This window comes from Centruroides vittatus, unplaced genomic scaffold, assembly GCF_030686945.1.
Source record: "Centruroides vittatus isolate TY-2023 unplaced genomic scaffold, ASM3068694v2 contig_113, whole genome shotgun sequence".
Taxonomy (NCBI): Eukaryota; Metazoa; Arthropoda; class Arachnida; order Scorpiones; family Buthidae; genus Centruroides; species Centruroides vittatus.
The window spans coordinates 114,295-131,373 of NW_027120725.1; the positions used below are offsets into that span (position 1 = coordinate 114,295).

The window sequence follows — 17,079 nt, forward strand, 5'->3', positions numbered from 1 at the left end:
TGGATTATAAAATAATCCAATGGAACTGTCGTGGTTTCCGCAACAACTTTTTTGACGTTAACACATGACATCACCTACCACATCTCTCTGCATGGCACTCCAGGAAACACATCTAAAACCTGGAGAAAAAATTACTTTAAAAGGATTTAATCTTTACCGTAAGGATGATGATAGCCACACTCGCGCCAGTGGAGGTGTGGCTATACTGGTTTCAAACCGCATCCCGTCCTTACCGGTACAAATAACAACAGAGCTGCAAGCGGTGGCAGTCAAAATCTCTATTGGAGTAACTGTCACAGTTTGTTCCATATACTTGCCACCAGATGTCAGAGTCGATGAAGATGAATTGGATGCCTTGGTTGAACAACTGCCGACTCCATTCCTTTTACTCGGTGATTTCAATGGCCACAACCCAATGTGGGGCAGTCCCGACATAAACCGTCGAGGCAGGGCCATTGAGAGATTTATAGGCAATCACCAACTGTATTTATTTAATACTGGAGAAGTGACATACTTCCACGCCCCAACAAGAACATTTACTGCCATTGATTTGACATTAGCTAGTCCAAATCTGTTTTCAGCGTTTACATGGAAGGTTGGATGTAATCCACTTTCCAGCGACCACTTCCCAATATTTTTAGAATATCGAGGCAGAGAAAGCTGTGAAACAGCCCGTCCACCACGCTGGAAATTTGAAACGGCAGATTGGCCTGCATTTTCCTCTTTGGCTAACATCACTGAGGAAATGGTCAATACTGCCGATATCAATGATGCAGTAGAAGTTGTCACTTCCAGTATTATTCAGGCAGCCGAAAAAACAATGGGGAAAACGTCAACCAGATATCCAAAACATCCGAAACCATGGTGGGATCAGAATTGTGAGGCAGCATTTAAAAAACAAAAGAAAGCATGGGGGATTTTCAGAAGATACCCCACTGCTGAGAATTTGATAGCTTTTAAAAAAGCAAAGGCAAATGCCAGAAAAATAAGGAGGCAAAGCCAAAGGGATTCCTGGAGGAAGTATGTTTCTAGCATAACATCTTCCACCAGCTCAAAAGCAGTCTGGGATAAAATCCATAAAATTAATGGGAAATATGCTTCTCACTCTCTGTCCATGCTGGAAAATAATGGCACAATAATCAGTGACATAAAAGGTATTGCTGATTTGTTGGGTGAAACATTTTCGTCTTCATCCAGCAATATTATGTATACAACAAATTTCCAGGCTTATAAAGTCCAAAGTGAAAAACAATATCTAAACTTCCACTCTCCATCTAATGAGGAATATAATGTGCCATTCAGCAGAATAGAACTATGTACAGCAATCTCTCGCTCGGGGAATACTGCTGTAGGGCCGGATAAAATCCATTACAGCATGATTAAAAATCTGTCAGACAATTCCCTTAGTAACCTTCTGAATCTGTTCAACAGAATATGGACAGAACATACTTTTCCTGACTCTTGGAGGCTATCTATCATAATTCCCATTCCCAAGCCAGGTAAAGACTGCAAGAATCCCTCTAATTATAGACCAATTTCTCTGACTAGTTGTCTCTGCAAACTTTTCGAGAGAATGGTAAACAGACGCCTGATGTTCCTCCTAGAGGAAAAGAACTACTTTTCACCACATCAGAGTGGATTTCGTAGGAACAGAAGTACCACAGACAATCTAGTAAACCTTGAAACATCTATACGCGAAGCGTTTGTAAGACGACAGCACTTAGTGTCTGTGTTTTTCGATATAGAGAAGGCTTATGATCGCTGCTGGCGATATGGAATACTCCGTGATCTGCATGAATTTGGACTGCGGGGTAATCTGCCAATTTTTATAAAAAACTTCTTGCAGAATCGAAGATTCCAAGTCAGGATGGGCAACACTTTGTCTAGGCCTTTCACACAAGAAGAGGGTGTTCCTCAAGGTTCTATTCTGAGTGTGACTCTGTTCCTAATCAAAATTAATAGCATAGCTAAGTGTCTTCCTCCCAGTGTGAAACACTCCTTGTATGTGGATGACTTTCAGATCTCCTGTCAGTCTACTAACATGAGTTTTATTGAAAGACAACTGCAAACCTCCCTAAATCGCATAGACAATTGGTCCAAGATCAATGGTTTTACTTTTAATGCAGAGAAGACCTCGTGCATCCACTTTTGCCGAAGGCGTGGTTTGCACCTGGACCCTGAAATTCACCTAAATGGGGTTAAAATCCCAATGGTCAATGAAGCAAAATTTTTGGGTGTCGTGTTTGACCATAAATTGACGTTCTTACCACACTTGCGCAATTTGAAGAGTAGATGTTTAAAATCTCTGAACCTTTTAAAGGTATTATGCTGCTCATCCTGGGGAGCAGACAAATGTTCGATGCTCAGGATATATAGAGCCCTCGTTCGCTCTAAGCTGGATTATGGATGTGTTGTTTATGGCTCTGCGCGAGAATCTACTCTTCGGATGCTGGATCCAATCCACCATCAAGCATTGCGTTTGTGCACTGGTGCATTTCGAACTTCTCCTGTTCAAAGTTTGTACGTGGATGCTTATGAGCCTCCACTATCTCTCAGGAGAGAGCAGTTGTCTTTGTTCTATTACATTAAACAGAAATCTCTGGCTAAACCTTCAGTTTATTGTAGAGTATCAGATACTCAGCTGAAAAGATTATTTACAGCTCGCCCAAGTTGTGTCCCTACATTTGACATTAGAATGGAGAATGTAAGCAGCACGATTGACCTGGACACAAGCAACATTTCACAGGTCGAGGTCGATAATATATCACCTTGGTCAACTCCTGTGATTAATGTTGACTTTAGCTTAAAGCAGTTTCTAAAAGAAATCACCCCAGACTACGTTTATAGACAGCACTTTGCAGAAATTCAACATCGTGACAGGAATTTAATTCCTATATACACAGATGGATCTAAATCGGATGACTATGTTGGCTTAGCCTTTGTTTGCCAGGATGAAATCGTGGCAGAGCAAATAGCACCGAAGTCTTCCATTTTTACTGCGGAGTTGCAGGCTATTTATTTAGCCCTAAAGTATATAAATAGGAAAGGTCATCGTTGCTGCGTGATTTACACTGACTCAGTTAGTGCACTTCAGGCTTTGATCTCGTATGAACCTAGTTTTCACTCCATAGTGATTAAAATTCGTAAGCTGATTTGCCATCTTTTTGCGAGGAATTTCTCTATAAAATTTTGTTGGGTCCCAGGCCATGTAGGTATAAGAGGGAATGAAGAAGCTGACGCAGCTGCAAAGTCAGCAAGTCCTTCTCAGCATACAATGCATATTGAAGGAGGTGACTTGAAGCTAGTTGTTAAAAAACGACTAGAGGAGAGATGGCAAAATGTGTGGAACGCACAAGTCCACAATAAACTACACGAGATCAAACCTGTGATAGAAAATTGGACACAGAAGAAACCTTATGACAGGAGATCTGAGGTCATTCTTACTCGTTTGAGAATTGGACATACTCGACTGACTCATCAATACCTTTTGAAGGGTGATGACCAGCCTGTATGTCAGTATTGCAACTGTAATGTAAGTGTTAAGCACATACTGAGCAATTGCATCGCCTCTGAACGGATTCGTAGGCAGCATTTTGGAAATGCAAGTTTTAAAGAGATTTTGGGCCAGAGGCCAAATGTTGATAAATTATTGAACTTTCTAAAAGTTACAAATATTTATAAAGAAATTTAATTATTTATTTATTTATATCCATATACATGTTGTTGTTATACACAGTTTAACTGTTGTATATTTTTGTTATTGGTTGTTTTTTGTTTTGTTCATTTTTATTGTTATTTATGTACATATATATACCATAAGTTGTGGCGCAGCTTGGCCTATGTGGTCCTTGTGCCAATAAACTTTAACCAACCAACCAACCCTTTTAAAAACAATCAAAAAGAACCCCTGGTAGCCCAATTAATTTAAAATTAATATTAATATTATTAACAATACGCCTTGCAACAATTAAATAAGCCAACAATCAAAGGGATTTTAACAACAATGAAACTCCAACAATGAGTGAAAACACCTGCAACTATTTTTAAACTTGACCGTTAGAGCTTATAAAAAAACGTTACGACCGTTATGAAGCGAAAGACCGTTAAAAACCGTTAGATTTGAAAATTTCCCATTAATTGACATTAAACTTTGACCCGTCGTAGTTTAAAAACTAATAGGAATATGTTTACCAAATTTACACCCCTTATAAGATCTGGCCTGCCTGTGAGTAGACATGCTTGATGCCTGCCTGTGAAAGTAGACATGCTATAGACATGCTATGTGATAGGGGATGAAAACCAGGACGACTCAATGGTATTGCCTGGATTGAAATAGGAGAAGGAAAGGTGTTTGAGAGAAGAGGTGAAGGGGAAAGGTAAAGAAGGATAGGATAGGGGGTGAAAAGGGGAAGGTCATGGCGTCTGCGTAGGTCTTTTATTAGCAAAATACAACTGAAAACAGAATACAAAATTTTACAGAAGAGCTTGTCGTGCAACGACGAGAAGCTAAACAGGTGACGATTACAATAAACAGTTTAAAACACAATAAAGCAATGTACAAAATCAATTAAATAGAAAGAGAACAGTAAAGGCACTATATACAAAGTACTGTTACCACATCTCGTGGTTTACAAATGGAGACGGCGACCCTCGCCCAGCATGCGAGCAGAGGAGGCCCCCAGCAGCGGTCCCCCGATTAGCCAATCAGCGACCGGCTTGGGAATGACGAGAGACGATGGCCAGAATAGGGCCCCTGGTGCGATAAAGTGGCACCGACGGTATCGGGGCTCGACTCTAAAGAGGAGGAATTTATCACGGGATCAGCCACGGGCTTCCGCGGAGGGGCAAACCTAAGTTCTTTCACGACAAAGGTCCAGCGTTTTGGTTGCGAGAATAAAGTTCAATAGGCTGTTGAAAATCTTTTCGTTGGAGACGAGGACGTTAAGGCCACACGGCCAGTTGTAGCCTTCGCGAAGTGTCGTGTCTAGGAGGTCAGTCCTGAGGTTGTCAAACAGCTTGCAGTCAAAAATCAGGTGAGGACTGTCTTGTATGGACTGGTTGTCACAGTGCAATGTGTGGCCAAACCTGTGGAGGTAGGCCACAAAGTTACCATGGCCGGTCAAAATCTGGCTGATAACAAAGTTTGTCGGGATGTGGCGCATGTTGAGACGATCAATGACGTTGGGGAGGAAGCTGAAGGTAACTCTGCCAGTCTCCCCCTCCTCCCAAAGGCGTTGCCAGATGTAGGTTAAAGTGTCCCGTACTAATTTTTTGGTGGCGACAGCGGGGATACCCACGCAGATTGGGTCTGTGGTGCCGGCAGCAGCTTCTTTGGCAATGCGATCGGCTTCTTCGTTCCCCGGAACACCTATGTGAGCTTTCGTCCAGAAGAACTCGATGGTATTGTTGCACTTGGAAAGTTCATGCAAAATTTGGGTGTGAAGGCGACCGCCTGGAGTACCCTTAGCGATCCCTTGGAGAGCTGTCCTGCTATCTGAGAAGATGTGGATGATTTTGTTATTCCAGTTCTTGCTGTTGATGTAGGTCAGAGCCCGAAGGATGGCGTACAGCTCCGCCTGGGTGATTGAACAATAAGGGGCAAGCCGGTAGCCCTCGTTGTAGGTGACCCGGTTGTTGGGGATGTCAAACTGAACAAACCCCACACCCACACCCAAGTTAGATTTAGCCCCGTCAGTAAAAAAGGTGAGGGCAGGCCTTGGACCCTTGGTTTCAGAGTTGATGGTGACAGATGGTAGATGGGCGGGATGGAACCAGCTGAGATTACCAAATCCATTGGGAAAATTGGTAGGTTGGAGAAAATGCTCAATGTCCAAGTTAGGAAGAAGCCCGATGTTGAGATAGGCCAAGAACTCCTGCTTTTTATTATCCGAGATGGGTAGATGCGTTAGCTTCCAAATGGCCATGTTGGCCTTAGCTTTGAGGAATATCGGCGAAATCCCTGCGAGGACTTGGAGAGCTGCCGTTGGCGCAGTCTTGTAAGCTCCAGTGATACGGAGAAGGCAGAGACGTTGCACCTTCTGGAGGGCTCTAGAGATGTGGGCTTTAGAAGCTGCTTTGCCCCAGATAGGTGCCCCATACAAGAGAATTGGCTCAATTACTTGGTTGTAAATACTGTGAAGGTTACTACTGCCAACACCCCAGTCTTTGCCTGCCATGAAGCAAAGAAGGTTGGCCAGCTTAAGGGCTTTGTTGCAAGCATAGTCGATGTGCTGGTTCCATTTCATGCCTTGGTCGATGATGAGGCCCAAGTACTTTAGTTCCTTGGTAAATGGAATTCGGGACCCATTGATTTTAAGAGATGGCGGCTTGGATAATTGGCACCCTTTTGACATTATCATGCAGGCTGACTTTTGGATATTTATTGACAAGTAATTATTGTTGCTCCATTTAGTAATCTCCCTAAGAAGCTTGTCTGCCTCAATCTGTAATTTCTCGCTATTTCTGCCTGCAAGCATGACAAGGGTATCGTCAGCGTACCCTTGGATTTTGTACAACGCGTTGATGTTACCTGGAGAGATTCTCAGAAGACCGTCGTACATGATATTCCACAGCCCTGGGCCAGAGCAGGAACCCTGCGGGCAGCCCATAGTCATGTTGTGGATGATCAGGCTGTCAAGATCATTAATGGCCACTGACCTGTCGCGCAGGTAATTTTTTAGGATGAGAAAAAGGTTCCGAGGGCACTTGAAGAGTTTCAGTTGATGAAAAAGAGCCGGCCACCAGAGGGAGTTAAAGGCGTTTTTGAAGTTTATAGAAATTAGGAGAACGTGATTATTTTGGTTCCAAGCGTTGGAGATAAAGTCGGTGGTGCTGAGAAGAGCATGGTAAGTAGATTTATTGCGGACAAAGCCGTACTGATTTTGCTGCATTAGGTTGTTACTGTACAGATGGTAATTAATGCGTCCGATGATGAGGCTGTCAAGGACCTTGCCCAAGACAGGAAGAAGACTAATGGGCCGGAAATCCGAGGCATTACTCGAGTTGGTCTTGCCAATCTTAGGAATGAATTTAACGATAGCCCTTTTCCAGCAAATGGGGAAAGTGTGCTGCTCCAAGCATTTGTTAAAAGTGAATACAAAGGCGATGGGGACTGCGTCAAAGGCCCTCTTTACCATGATTGGCGTGATATTGTCGTTACCGGGGGACTTCTTGTTTCGCAGAGATTTGACGATGGCGTGGACTTCGCCGAAGGTGAACGGAGAGTCATTGTTGGTGGCTGGTGGGTCCTGGGAGTTGGTCCTGATGAAAACTTGCTCTTGGTTGTCTTTATTAGGGTCATCTGTAGGGAAGTGGGTCTTGAGAAGGTGACTGTAGGTGTCAGGGGGCCCAGTGGTGTAGGACCCGTCGTTCTTTTCAAGAGTTGCCGGGATAGAGACGGCTTTTCTGGGCTTAAGAATAATGTGGTATGGGTTGCTCCAAGTTTTGTTATTGCCTACTTTAGTGCAGTAATCTTTCCAAGACTCTGTGCGTGCCTTGTTTATGTTAGTTTTGTACATGTTGAACTTGGTTATGTAGTCTAGCTTTTTGTCTTCCTTTCTATTTTGGTCCGTCTCCTTCTTGAATAGGCGGTAGAGACGGCGAACCATGCGCCTTTGGGCACTCAAGGAGTCGTTCGACCAAGGGGAGCTTCCTTTCTTTAAAACTGTTGTGTGTGTAGACTTACTGAAGGACTCTATTATGGAGGAAGCAAGATGAACTGCAAGGTCCTCTGCGTTAGTGATGTCGTGGAGCATATGTTGTCCTGGGGAGGCCCAGTGAGATTTAAAGTAATCCTGGAAACGGGTCCAGTCCGTCCTGCATACAGTTGTAGACTGACTGTCAGAGGGAAGATTGCTGGCGTTGAAAAGAGTTTTCAGGTAACGATGATCACTAGCTGCATTGTCTTCCAGAGTGCTGCAGTATGAAATGGACCTGTAGGCGTGCCTGTTGGCCAGACAAAGGTCCACCCAACTTTCGCCACGCGTACAAAAGTAGGTGGGCAGTGGGCTGGTGTTACAAGAAGTCATGTTGAGCCTAGACATGAGTTCGCAAACTTTGTACCCTCTCGGGTCTTCCTCAGGGCTGTGCCAAGTGGGGGATTTGGCATTAAAGTCCCCACTGACTATCCAGGGGGAGCCACTGATGATAGTGTTAATTTCTTCCAGGTTGTCCAGCAGATGTTGGATGTCCTCGTAGGGAGAACAGTAGGCCGATGAAATGTACAGATTAGTATTGTGCAGTGAAAGAAGGACTGTAGTCACGTACTCGGTACTGAGCCTCGGGCAGAAGTTTACCCTGAGGTTCCTGTTACTGATCAGGATACCAGATTTAATGGTATCACAGAAGTCTTGATTGGGGAAAGTCCTTCATTTGCCAAAGCGAACAATTGAGTTGTTTATCAAATAAGGCTCTTGAATTAAAATAATATCGGCTTTGTGGTCTTCAGCCATTTTTTGGACGAAGGACGAGGCAGCCTTAGATTTTTGAGTGTTGATAGTCAATATAGTAAGGTATGCACTTGGTCTGTTGATGTTGTTGCCATTGCGGGTGGAACTGGAAGACTGCGTAGTGGAAGAAGACCTAGTATGAATGGTGGTATTATTACACGCCATAGTCTGTTTGTATAATTCTTTGGGATTTTAGCCTTTGTAGTATTGTGCATTGCTGGTTGAAAGTGTTGTGGTTGGTTGGAACTTTCTTATTAGGAGGTTGTTGTCTGTTGTATCTGTCGCAATTGATGCAACAGGGAGTTTTCTGCCGTTTGTTGCACTCGGAAAATTTATGGAACTTAGTGCATTGGCTGCAGTGTACTTCCTCTTTACAGTCCTTAGCAAGGTGGTTGAACCCGCAGCAGCGAAAGCATCTAGTAACAGGTATATAGTCGTCGGCCTTTACGTTGGCCCAGGAAAGTGACACGTGGCGGTTGTTAACTATAATGTGCCTGATCTGCGGGGTCACTGATAGGACAATGTGCCTACAGTTTTCTTTTATTTTGCCGCGAGATAGAACTGTGCTAATTCGGCAGCTATTCTGGAAGTCCTCGCTGCTTAAGTTTGGCCATATATCATTTTGTTTATACAGAGTTTGGATAAGGTGTTCGTCTGCTATGGAGTTAGGCACGTTCAAGAGTATGACAGCATCAAAAACAAAATAAAATGCCAATGTTTTGTATTGCTTTCAGTAAGGTTTCGCCGTCAGAATTGTTTAGAACTTTTATGCAGACTCCTTCGTTTCTAATTCTCCGAATGCCTTTTACCGATATTCCCAGTTCTTGCAGCTTAATCTCCTTCATGATGGTAGTGGCAATTTCCTCGTTATTGATTTGCTCCTCGCTGCCATCAGTGCTGGGGTAAACCAACACTGCATGGTTTCCACCAGTTCCTTCGTTTTGAATCTTAGTGGTTAGGGTTTTAGAAATAGACTTGGTAGTGCTGCTTTGTATAGGACCGGAGACCACCACTTGGGCAAAAGTCCGTTGCGAGGGCTGAGAGAGAGAATTCAACTGAGAAGGCCTCTGATTCCGAAGCTGTTGTATGACTCCATACATTTGATTAAGGGCGGCGAACATTTTTGACGCACTGTCCCGAACTTCTGCCCTTTCCTGGACTTTGACGGTACTGTTTTTAGACTGAGGGTAAAGCTCCATGATACGGCCGAGGCACCTACTTGCCTCCTGAAGCATCTCTTCCTCAGTCTGCCAAGTAACCCACTTGGAAATATTGGCCGTGTTTCCCGCTGAGGTATCAGCAGTAGGAGTGAGAGTAAATTGCTGAGAGGAGGAATCTCCCAGAGGCTCGATGACAACTTTAGGGTCTTCCATAAGTGAAACTAACAGACTCCCCAAAATTCGCTAATAAAAGAACTCCGAAAAGTGCCGTGCAAGAAAACACCATAAGTGATAATAACAATAATAATAATAATGAAAACAAATGAACTAATTAATACTAAAGTAATTAAACTAAACAAATACTATGCAGAAAACTAAATAAAAACCCAAAAGTAAACAAACCCCTCCAAAATGTCCTCTCCCTCTTATTTAGAACAACCCACAAAACAAAACAGAAAAGCCGTTACGACTCGGAAAACGGTCTAAAAATAGACGCAGACCGTTAGAAAGATGGTTAGCGAACGACTGTTAAAAACGTTAAAAACCGTTATACCTGGGCAAGTGGGAAAAAACCGAAAATTTTAAAATTGCGATTACTCGAAAACTATTTGGCCCAGGTAGTTGAAAATTTGCACAGAGGTTGAGATATAAGCCCTCCCCCGAAAAGTAGCGGTAATTTTGGCGGATGGTTAAAAAAAAGCCCAATGCGGCCCGCCAAATACGGGAGGAAAGAAAACAAATTTAGGCTAAACGAGTGGGCCAATTTGCATAAAATTTTTAGAATGTACTCACGTATTAGCTGTCAACAGTCCGATGTGACCAGAATCGGGCCAGCGGGCTTCGCTGTCCGAAAAAGCGGGCCGAAAAATCCTAAGCTTTATTTGATTGCCTGTCGAATTTGAGTGGGCCAATTTTCACGAAGTTGACGTCAAACGACTCTTCTCGTCTTTCCGAATCCAACGATGTTTCCGGTTTGACGGTTGGACCAAAACTTCCGAAAATATCCCAAGTTGAACTGGAGCACAAAATAACACAACCTTACCAACTGACGACTCGACGCTCTCTCTGTGAAAGTAGACATTCAGAAGGTAAGTATAGTAGGGCTGTCTTTTTTAAGCATAAGACTTAGCCCTTTTGTGAAGTTGAAATAAGAAGTAAAGTAAAGAAGGGGGGGATAGAAAGAGGGAGGTTGGGGTTGGAATGTGTTGAAAGTAAAGTGGGTGAAGGAAGGGTGAAGGGGGATCTCGTTTGCGCTTGCATCGCATTTATTAGAAATAAACTAAGTACAGTGTAATACAATGTGCCATTTTGGCGAGGTAGAATACATGGTGGAAAGTTCCACGGAAAGTTAACAAAAATTATTACCTTAGAATATACCAAGATACAGTTGATGTGAGTTACTGTACAAACTATTTACAGGTATTGTTGATTTCATGGTGGCGAACTTGGAGAGGATCCCGTGAAGATCTTGCACTCGTCAAGGTACCGTAGAAGGTGGTTGTACGCTCCCTTGTTTGCGCACAGAAAATCCAAGTTGGGAGGCCAATTTTGGCCATTGGTTAGGCAATAGCCCATGAGTTTTTGCTGCGGTTTATTATGAGTTGGGCAGTCCAGTAAAATGTGGAGGGCGTCGCCCACCGTTGTGCCATCACAATCACAAGTGTCACTATTACTTTTGGCAAAGCGCATAAGGTAGGAGGGAAAGTTCCCATGGCCGGTTACGCACTGAGTTAAAGCGAAAGAAGGTGTGAAATGTTTTAGGTGCATTCGACGATCGATAGAAGGAAGGAATTTAAACGTGAGTCTTCCCGTTGTTGCAGTTTCCCACTCCGTCTGCCAGTCACTAATGATGATTTTATTAAGGTGGTTTATGATGAAGGTTATTGGTATTTTAGAGAAGGTGGGAGTGACCGGAAGCCCGGTTACCTCCCTAGCTAGGGCGTCCACCCTTTCTTTACCGGCAATACCAGAATGACCGGGGACCCAGATATAGTTGGTAGTTCTTAGTCTCTGGAGGTTGGCAGCTAGATGACAGACTTTCGTCCCGGTAGTGGTGCATTTAGTAGTCCCAGCTATGACCCTTAGGACATACCTGCTGTCCGTATAAATAGTGATGTTACCTTTATAGATGTTTAAGTTTTTTGTCAAGGTAAGCAATGCTTGATGCATCGCCCACAGCTCCGCCTGGTTGTTAGAGCAGTGGGCTTGCAGCTTGTGGAATTCCTCCTTGAAGGTTGTTTTGGTGGTTGTGTTATAAATTGTGAAGGCGGCTCCGGTGCCCTTTTCATTGTTGGCTCCGTCAGTGTAAACACACCAGGTTGGCGTGGTGTGTTGGGAGTGGTTGCTTAGGTGGACCAACGTTGAGATGCTGTTTGCCGGGTGGTGGTCATAATCATTATGGATGGATAGTTGATCTAAACCATGTGTGTGAAGTAGTTGTAAGATGTTGCTGCATTTATTGTTGAACTCTTCTTGAGTTTTGTCCAGGCTATCGGGTGTGGTGTTCGTTGCTGTGGTGCTGTGGAGAATTTTCCATTTCCAGATAATAAGTTTGATTTTCAGATGGATGGGGGTGAGGTTGCTGAGAACCAACAGTGTGTTGGTGGGCGCCGTCCTATAAGCCCTGCACACCCTTATAGCAAATTCCCTCTGTACGGAGAGGAGTTTCCGTTTGACATGAGTCAGTTTTGCCTTGTCACCCCAGATTTGTGCTGCGTACAAGAGGGCTGGTTCTACTGCGCCCCTGTAGATGAGTCTGCAGGTTTGTGGCAGAGGTAGTTGGGGTAGGGAGGAAGTGAGGGTGTGGAAATAGTTAAGCTGTAAAGATTGAAGAGAAGGTAAAGAGTTGGGTTCATGATTGTCTTGCATCGCATTTATTAAAAGTACAAGATAATAATATTACAGAGTGCCATTCAGGCAAAGTTGTTTACATGTTGCTGAGTACAATTAACATAATGTTTACAGATATTATAAAGCGAAGTGTACAGGATTTACAATTGTCCGTTGTCTGGTCGTTGCCTATCCAAGATGTCGCATCTGTTGATGTAGCGAGTCAGTCGATGGAAGGCCCGTTTGGTGGCGCAGAAATAGTTCAGACAAGGGGGCCAGTTTTGTCCATTATTAAGGCAGAAGCCGATGAGTTCTTGGCGTTCAGAGTCATACTTGGGGCAGTCTAGAAGGAAGTGGAGCGTATCTCCTTGAGTGTGATTGTCACAATCGCAGCTGTCATGATCTCTTTTCCCAAAGCGGTGTAGATAGTATGCAAAATTCCCATGACCGGTTAAACATTGCGTGAGACCGAAGGAGGGCTTGATGTAGGAGGACTTTTGTCTGTTTGCAATAGACGGCAGGAATTTATATGTTATTCTTCCTGTCGTTGAGTTCGTCCATTCAGCTTGCCAGTGTTGTTCTATTTTTTCTTTTAAGTAGTTGGTTACATGTGTGGTTGGTATTTTACCAAAGGAAGGTGATGTTTGTAGTGTGGTGGCTTTTTTAGCGAGTTTGTCTGCTCTCTCATTTCCTTTAATACCTTGGTGTCCAGGTGTCCAGTTAAAGATTAGAGTTCTCCTCTTATTTAGGCTGGTGGCTAAATGTTTTGTTTTGATGCCAGTAGCAGTGTTATTTTTAGCACTTGATATAATATTAAGGACATAACGGCTATCCGTATTAAATTGTATTCTCCCTGGGAATTTTTTCATGTTTGTAGTTATAAATTTCAGGGCGCTATACATAGCCCAGAGTTCCGCCTGGTTATTTGAACAGTGCGGGTGGAGTTTATGGAATTCTTCATTTATCATCTGATTGTTGTTGCCTTCATATATTACGAAGGCAGCGCCAGTGCCTGTTTCATTTTTTGCTCCGTCTGTATATATTTTCCAATTCGCTGGTTGGTCGTGGTTGTTTATTTCCATGTTAATTAGGGCTGTATTTTCCTCTGCTGGATGGTGGTCAGCCTCTATACCTCTGATATAGTTGTCTAGTCCATATTCCTGGATATTATCCCACAGATCTTTACAGTCAGTTTTATAATCTCTCATAGTTTTGTTAGTGTTGCATACATCTGTCTCTTCCCCTTTTTTGTCATTTAGGATGTTCCATTTCCAAACTATATTTTTAATTTTGAGATGGATTGGTGTGATATTTGCTATGGTAAGCAAAGCGTCTGTCGGGGCCGTGCGATAGGCTTTACATATCCTAATGGCAAAACCCCGTTGCACAGATAGTAACTTTCTTTTTAAGTGAGTTAGGTTGGCTTTGTGTCCCCATATTTGGGCCGCATACAACAAGGCGGGTTCAATTGCACCCCTGTATATCAATCTGCAGTGGTCAGGGCCAAGGCCCCATGTGTTTCTGGCAATATGGTGAAACATATTGGCTTTTTGCTTTATTTTTTGACATATGTCTTCAATATGTTTCTTCCAACTGAGAGTAGGATCAATAAGTACTCCTAGGTACTTCAGATGGGAAGTAATTTTTATTTTCCTTGTCTCTATATACAGGCACATGGGGCGTTGTAGCTGTTTCCTATTACTCTTTTTTGTGCAGATTAAGGCTTGACATTTATTGTAATTAATCGGGAGTTTATGGAGTGTACTCCAATTACTAATAACTTTCAGGAGGTCGTTTCCTCTTTTTTGGAGCTTGTCACAGTTTTGATGGTTTGTTAATAGGATCGTGTCGTCCGCGAAGCCTTGGATTAAGGTCTCAGCGGAGCACGGTATAGTGTCGAGCAGGTTGTTGTAGGCCAGGTTCCATAGGCCTGGCCCACTACGGGAGCCCTGTGGGCATCCTCTGTTAACATTGATAATAACGTTTATTCCATCAGAGAAATATCCTGCTTTCCTATCTGTGAGATAGCTGCTTAGGAGGTTATATACGTTGTTGGGGCAATGAGTATCTCTTAATTTACTTTTGATTGTTGGCCACCATAGATGGTCAAAAGCTTTTTTAAAGTCAATGCTGACTAAAAGAGTGTGCTTGTCTTGTTTCCAGGCTTCTTCAATGAAGGATGTTATTTGGCTGATTGCCATTATCGTAGAGCATCCTGGTTTAAAGCCATATTGCATATTATTCATTAATTTATTTTTGTTTAGGTGCCAGTTAATTCGGCCAATAAGTAATCCATCTAGCACTTTTCCCATCACAGGGAGTAGGCTTATCGGTCGATAGTCCTGTTCGTTGGACGGATTTTCGACTTTGTTGACGAATTTAATATTGGCTATTTTCCATTTGTTAGGAAAGTAACCTTTCTGAAGGCAACCATTATAGAGAATTACAAAGGCAATAGGAATTTCTTCGAATGCCTTTTTAACCATTTCCGCAGTTATGTTATCATGGCCAGGAGCCTTCTTGTTTGCGAGCGTGTTTATTGCCTTCTGAACTTCCCTAAAGGTGAACCATTTGTCATTTACTTCTTTATATATTGCTTCCGTCTTCCTTCTTATATCTTGGTGGGTTGGGGAGTCCGTGTTTTCATCATCTATTGGGAAGTGGTAGCGTAACAGTTGCGTGATATTGTTGGTGTCGACTTGTCCGCTAGTGAGGATATGTTGATTGATGATATTTGGTAAATTCACTTTTTTCTTATTGTTAAACGCTAACCTATATGGTTGACTCCAGGGATCAGTGTGTTGTTTGCTGCAGAAGGACCTCCATGCTTTAGTTCTAGCACGGTTAATGTTGTTTTTATATTTTTTCAAGGCTTCCATATATTCTTTGCCTTTCTTGATTTTTTGGGTCTCATTATTCTCTCTAAGCCAACTTTTACGTTGGTGTTTTATTCTCCTCTTTTCGTTTTCCAGGCTTCCTGTCCACCAATGTGTTCTATTTGTGTTAGTTTTGGATGTAGATGCTCTATTTAGGGCATCGAGGAGTGAGGTAGTAATGTGATCAACATATTTGTTGATTTCTTCATGAGTATTTAATTCAGTGAAGTTATATTTCCTCCAGTTGGAGGCAAATATATTTTTGAAAATATCCCAGTTAGTGTGTTTCCTCCAGTGAGTTTCTTCTATTTTATCCTTGGCTTGTGTGTGGTTGATCTCAGTAAGAATGTACCGATGGTCGCTTACGGAGTCTAGCAGCAACGTCTCACAGTTGTGCACAAGAGCACCTAAAGTAGTCGTCGCCAGGCAGACATCCGGCCATCCTTTTGCCCTGTCAGTCTGGAAGGTAGGTAACGTGGATGTGTTTAAGGAGATTTCGTCAAACTCATTTATAAGGTCTTGCATTAGTCTCCCCCTGTTGTCCTCTTCCTCATGGAACCATAGGGGTGACTTTGCATTACAATCACCTGCTAGGATAAAGTTCTTATCTTTGATATGTTGTATAATTTCGCTAAGTTCATTTATACAGTCTTCATCTTTATCGAAAGGCGAGAGATAAGCACAAATGATGTAATCTATGGGGCTATTGTGGATAGCCACAGTGGTAATCTTGTTGCTTAATTTAGGGACAAGTGCTGCTTTTATTTGATTATTTCGTATGATAATCCCACTTTTCGGTCTATCATTATTCGTGTTGTTATTTAGGATTTGCCAGTTACCAAAGCGGACAATTTTGTTCCTAATGGTGTATGGCTCCTGGATTAGGATCAAGTCAACATCTAGATCATTCGCAGTTTTGAGTAATAAGGAGCAAGCCGCCTTACTTTTTTGTGTATTTATTTGAAGTATTTTCATGGTGTCAGTGAACATTAAGATTGCGAGATCAGCAAGTTAGGAAGGATGTATGTTACACATAGTCTGTTTGCTTTACCAGTAGTTTCTTATAGTTTTGCAGAGTTGGGCAGTTAGAAGAAAAAGCGTTATGATCTGTGTGGAATTTCTGTCCTTCTGGTTGTTTTTTATTATTTTTGCTGCAATTTGTACATTTCGGTTCTTCCTTTTTGTACGGACAATCTTTATATTTATGTCTTTTAGCACATTGGCTGCATCGTTGCTTTTGGTCACAATATTTGGCTATATGGCCAAATCCAGTGCATTGGAAGCATCGTACAATTGGGATATAATCGTCTATTATGAGAGATCCCCATCCATAGCTGATCTTTTTTAATTTTATTAAGGTGCTTCTGATGTTCGGTGGAACCATCATGACTACATGGTGCTGGTCCTCTCCTCTTCTGGAGGGAATAGCATGTGTGATAGTTGTCTCCCGTAGAAAGGCCTCTTGCGTGAGCTTTTCTCTTAATTCATCATTTTGTTCATAAATTTTAGTTTTTAGTTCTACTTTCCCATCTTTCACCGGGACATTTAGCAGGATCACTCTTGGTTTACGCTGCTTTGATGTGGTTAGTCGTACTTTTCCTTGTACTGTTAGAATCTTTTCTATTGCTTCTTTGAGGTTATTAATATCTCTGTCTGACTTGACTTGGATCTTAATACTTCCACTTGGTAAAGCCTGTATATGTTTTATCCCTATATTCATATCTGTTGGGTTAATACTATTTTGTATGGTCCCCATTACCTCCTCAG

The 17,079-nt window shown here is 42.6% G+C and overlaps 1 protein-coding gene across 1 annotated transcript; it reads right to left on the minus strand.

The window, feature by feature from the left end:
* Positions 1–11,038: 11,038 nt before the first annotated feature.
* LOC136977937 (uncharacterized) lies at positions 11,039–12,475 on the minus strand. The gene has a single exon (XM_067273554.1). It carries the CDS (start codon positions 12,473–12,475, stop codon positions 11,039–11,041), a length of 1,437 nt encoding a protein of 478 aa, XP_067129655.1.
* Positions 12,476–17,079: the final 4,604 nt, after the last annotated feature.

Bases quoted from the DNA above. Each gene is read 5' to 3' on its own strand.
- LOC136977937 (XM_067273554.1), bottom strand. From the start codon at position 12,475: ATGCAAGACAATCATGAACCCAACTCTTTACCTTCTCTTCAATCTTTA.